This window comes from Loxodonta africana, chromosome 7 (assembly GCF_030014295.1).
Source record: "Loxodonta africana isolate mLoxAfr1 chromosome 7, mLoxAfr1.hap2, whole genome shotgun sequence".
In the NCBI taxonomy this organism is placed as follows: Eukaryota; Metazoa; Chordata; class Mammalia; order Proboscidea; family Elephantidae; genus Loxodonta; species Loxodonta africana.
In genome coordinates, this window is record NC_087348.1 from 84,257,381 (window position 1) to 84,262,829 (window position 5,449).

Consider the following 5,449-nt stretch of genomic DNA (forward strand, 5'->3'; position numbering starts at 1 on the left):
ATTTTACTAGTGATATGGAAGCATCATATTCCTCATATACTCAGGAAAAATAATGAGTATTTTACTGATGCCCACAATATTCTCTCATTCTCAAAGAGAAAAACAATGTCAATTATGTAGTGAAAGTGGAAATTACATACCAGAAACACTTGATGTGAGTTTAGAAAGTCTTAAGAATGACTGAAGTAATGCCTGAGGGACCATTAAAAAAAAATTGTCCTTGAGTTGATTTGACTCTTTACTACCATATGGGATAGAGTAGAACTGCTGCATAGGGTTTCTGAGGCTGTAATATGAAGAGAAGCAGACTGTCACATCTTTTGCCCTTGGAGCACCTGGTGAGTTCAAACTGCTGACCTTTTTGGTTTACAGCTGAGTTTTTAACAACTCTGCCACCAGGGCTCCTTGAAGGACATTTACCTAGTCTCAATAAAAAAAAAAAAAAAAGAAATACACATGCTGCAGATAGCATGAAAGAATTTATCAACATCTGAATATGTTTAAGTCACTCTTTGTTTACAAATATTTTCACAATCCGGTCCTGAATTTGCTTTGTCCTGACTCCATAAATGACTGGGTTTAAACAAGGAGGAATGACCACATACAGATTGGCCAAGAGGATGTGAATGTAGCGAGGAATATTTTTACCAAACCGATGAGTCATAAAGGAGAAAAATGCTGGTGTGTAAAAGGCCAAGATGACACAGACATGTGAACCACATGTGCTAAGTGCTTTGAGCCTGGCATCCCTGGAAGGAAGGTGGAAAACAGCACAGAGAATCTGAACATAAGAGAGGGCAATAAGGATCAAGTCAAAGATCAGGGCAGCAATGGTAAACAAGCCATAGATAATGTTGACTCTTATGCTAGCGCAGGCAAGACGAGCAATTCCCATGTGTTCACAGTAGGTATGAGGGATAATGCAGTGTCCACAAAAGGGCAATCGCTTGAGAAGAGGGCAGAAAGGGATGACGAGGAAGACTGGCCTACCCACTACAATGGAGGCCATGAATGCTACTGCCTTGTTGGTGAGGATGGTGGTGTATCTCAAGGGGTAGCAGATGGCCACAAAACGGTCAATCGCCATGGCCAGGAGCACAACAGATTCCATACCAGTGCAGGTGTGGATGAAGAACATTTGGATGAGACAGGCTTCAAAGCTTATCTCCCTGAGATTGAACCAGAAAATGGCTAGCACCTTGGGGATGGTCGAAGTGGAGAGGCCTAGATCAATAAAGGAGAGAAGAGCTAAAAAATAGAACATGGGTTGGTGAAGGCTTTGCTCAGTCTTAATCGCAAACAGGATGGTGACATTCCCCACAAGTGCTATGAGATAAACAACAAAGAAAGGGAAGGCAATCCAGGCATGGAAAGCTTCCAGACCTGGGACTCCCAGAAGAAGGAAGGTGGAGGGATATGAGGCAGTGCCATTGGCAGAGGACATCTTCTTGAGGAACCTTGGGGAATACTTTCTTCTTCAATATTTCTGGGAAAACAGAAGGAAATACATGATTGAATAAAACTAGCTATACTAGCATGCCAATAAAACTGTTAAAACATAATGGAAGGGACTAGAAGAATAATAAACTATCAGAGACATTCAACTTACCTCTCACATTTAACATTACCATGAGTATTGTGAAGGATTGAAACAGTCTTTTCTGGCCTTATGAAGTAGTGATTCATTATGGTATTGAGCTTATTCTTTTGTGAAGCACTCATCTCTATATAATCACCGATATCAGCTGAAACCCCTTCTGTGGCCAGGACTTTTCCAGATTACTTCAAGTTACTTTGTTATTAGTTGCAAGATACTTAAAACTCCCCCAAATGCTATGAAATGAGGAGGGATTGAAATAGGAAGAAACTTGGGATACGAAGGTGAAGAAGATGTCAACCTATGACATTCATCTGCCTTTCATAGTTTCCTCTCTTTAGCCATTCCTGTACTATTTATTTGCTTTTCTAAGACTGTGTTGATATTCACCTGGGAATTAAACCATACTTTTATATTCCTTGATTAATTATCTCCTCATGAGTAAAAAATATTGTAATTAACCACAGAAACAAAGAATAGAAAAGCCACACAATCATCTTCATAAAGGTAGAAAAAGAAAAAAAGCATTTAATGAAATTCAATATTCATATATGATGTTAAAAAAAAACTCCAAAAATTAGGAAAAGGAAACCTTGCTCAGTTTGATGAGACCTATAGCTAGCATCACACTAAGTGGTAAAATACTGAGTGATTTGTATCCTGGGATTAGGAGAAGGCAAGAATTTTGACTAGGGTCAATTTATTTAATATTTTTATTGGAGGTTCTGGCAAGTTCAATATGATAAGAAAAAAGACATAAAAATCAGAATGAGAGTACACTTCCCCTGTTCATAAATGACACTACCATTTATATTAAAAAATTAAGAGTTCTAGAGCTAACCATGTAGCTTATTTATTACTTACATATGTCAGAATCAATTTGTATATATTACTAGGAAACAATTAGAAATTTATTTTTTAATTTTAAAATAATATGTACAATGGCATAAAAAGTGGAGTATTTAGGCATAATTACTGAAAACTGTAAAAATAAATTAATTAATTAATTAAAGAAGAACTAAACATATTTTGAAATATATCAATGGATCAAAATTCAAATTGTTACAATGTTAATTTTCTCAAAATTGGTCAATAAACTTAAAACAGTTTCAATCAATACCAATAAATGTATGCTTATTATAAAATAATTATGGGAATACCCAAAACACATTGGAAAAGGAATAACACAACTGGGGGACTTATATTGAAGATCTTCAAACTTATTATAAAGGTACAGTTATCAAATCAGTGTAATAATTGCACAATAATATTTAAAAAGATAAATAGAACAGGACAGAAATAGACCAACTTTTTTATGCTCAATTAGTTTTTGTAAATGTTTCAAGGTAGTAATTCCATGAGGATAGAAAAGTCCTTCCAACAGTACTAGTACAACTGAATATCCACATGAAAACAACATGAACTTGATCTTACCCTCACAACACATATAAAGTATTAATTACATTCTTACCATTGACTTAGATAAACAAATCAAACTCTAGTAATTAACATAGCGCATAACAGAATGTATTTGCAACCCAGTGGAAAGCAATGGTTTCTTAAGACGTAAAAAGCCATGACTGAACAAAAACTAATCAAGTAGATGTCATAAAACTTAAAAATTTCCATTGAGAAAATGAATTTAGAAGGCACATACTGAGAGAAAATATTTACAATCACTATTTCTGACAATGGACTTGTGTCAAAATGATATTAAACATGTTGACAACTAAACGAGTCCAGGTGGCACAGTGGTTAAGAGCTCTGCTGCTAACCAAAAGGTTGGCCGCTAGCCAAAAGGTTGGCAGTTTGAATCTACCAGCCGACCCTTGGAAACCCTATGAGGTTTTTCCACTCTGTCCTATAAGGTCACTAGGTGTCGGAAACAACTCGACTGCAATGGATTTATTTTTTGTTGCTGTTGTACAGCTAAAAAAATAAGGACAATAAATCATAGAAAAGAAGCCAAAAAGACCTAAACTGACACTTCACAAAAGAAAGCATACAAATGGCATTATGTTGTCAAAGTTATTACTTATCAGGAAATGTACAGCAAAACTGAAATGAAATATCACTAAAATTAGAAAGAACAATAGCACCAAATTCTGGTGAGGATGTGGAGCAATGGAATCTCTTATATTGAAAGCATAAATTGAATACAAAGCAATGATTATGAGGAAAAAAAGATAGTTTCTTATAAATTTAGTCATAAACCCACACAAAATCATTGTCCACAATTTAATTCCAAGGTGTTTACCCGAGATAAACTAAAACCTCTGTTCAAACTAATTGCACACAATTGTTCATAATAGCTTCATTCATAATTATTCCAAAGTGGGAAAAACCCAAAAGTGCATCAACAGATGGATAGCCATACACATTTTGGAATATTTACCCAAAGAAACTCTATTCGGCAATAAAAATGGATCAGCTGCTGATAACAGCAGATCGACAGCAGAGATGAATCTCAAAATAATTATGCTAAGCTAATAATGTGATTTTTTTTAATAGTGGTTGCTAGTTACAAAAGAGTACATGCTACATAATTTAATTTATATTAAGTTCTAGAATATGCAAAAAAAAACATGAAAAATATCTGGTCAGTGTTTGTCTCTGTTATAAAAGGGAAAAATGTCGACTAGAAAGAACACAAGATAATTTTTTTAAGGTGATGGAAAAACTCTAAATCTTGATAGAGTATAGGATAAATGCGTATTTCCATTGATTAAACATTTTCTGTTAAGATATGTGTATATGTATAAATTTTACCTAAAAAAATAAAATCCAAGCCTAATGAGAATGAGGGAATATTTATGGCTGTTGAAATTAAGTGATGGGTCCGTTATAATACTCTTTTTAGTTTGTGTTTGTTTGAAATCCATCATAATGAAATACTATAAAGAAATCAAGTTAAAAAAAGTTATTTTTAACATGTTTTAAGCAAAAGGCAAAACTATTTAATTTAATGAAATAACTCAATTTGGGTCTTATTTTAGTAATAACGTTTAAATTGAATGAGATGATAATTATCTTACTAGCTTAATACAAAATCCCCAAAGCCTAAAACCTGAGTATCATATTTCACAATCACATTCAAAGAGCATAAGGTAAAAGTAAACCTTTGTGAATATTAAATATTATGTTAGGAGCACTATTTTTAATGTGATTTAGCCTTTATTCTTGATATTTTCCTTCTTATACACACTCATCAGCTTCTCAGTGAAATGTTAACCATGGTATATTAATTATGACTGTTTGCAACAAATTCGTTGATAATCACCATTCCTCTGAAAGATCATAAACTAGGTGAAATTACAAAGCCAGATAAAATACCAGGGTAGTGTCTTGGGATGTGCCCTACAATTCCTTCCAAGATTTCTTTACAGTTTATCCTTTATTTTACAAGTATCACATTATTTTTTAGGTCAAATTAAATAAAATTCTCTATTGCTTTTAGTAAAATTCAAATCTAATGTCAGGAAGCCAAAGTTTATCAACTGGAAATGTCTCATATGTATGGCCTCCCGGGTGCATTTTTGTTCCTCTACTTGAGATATAAATACTCTTATTGTTCTGCTTGATTTATCTAGAAAAAGAGTACATCAAAGAAAGCAATATTTCCCAAGCACTCTTCTAAATGCTTTATACAAATATTCTTCCTCAAATTTCATAACAACCCTATGAGGTAGATGTTATTATGATACCAGCTTTACAGAAAAAATCTTAAGATTAAGGGAATCTAAACAATTTGTCTAAGGTAACTCATAAAAGTCATTTGTATAGGTGGGATTCAAACGTTGGTGTCTCCTTGTTATTAAATCTCATAACCTTTGTTCAACATTTCTTTTGCTT

General features: G+C 33.7%; 1 protein-coding gene across 1 annotated transcript; it reads right to left on the reverse strand.

Annotated features, from left to right (window-relative positions):
* Window positions 1-505: 505 nt before the first annotated feature.
* LOC100674389 (olfactory receptor 52E4-like) lies at window positions 506-2,370 on the reverse strand. The gene has a single exon (XM_003421546.3). The coding sequence runs from the start codon at window positions 1,442-1,444 to the stop codon at window positions 506-508; it is 939 nt and encodes a 312-aa protein (XP_003421594.2). The 5' UTR covers window positions 1,445-2,370.
* Between the last annotated feature and the right edge of the window lie 3,079 nt (window positions 2,371-5,449).

What these genes read in the sequence shown, in the direction of transcription:
- LOC100674389 (XM_003421546.3), bottom strand. Translation starts at nt 1,444, where the DNA reads ATGTCCTCTGCCAATGGCACTGCCTCATATCCCTCCACCTTCCTTCTT.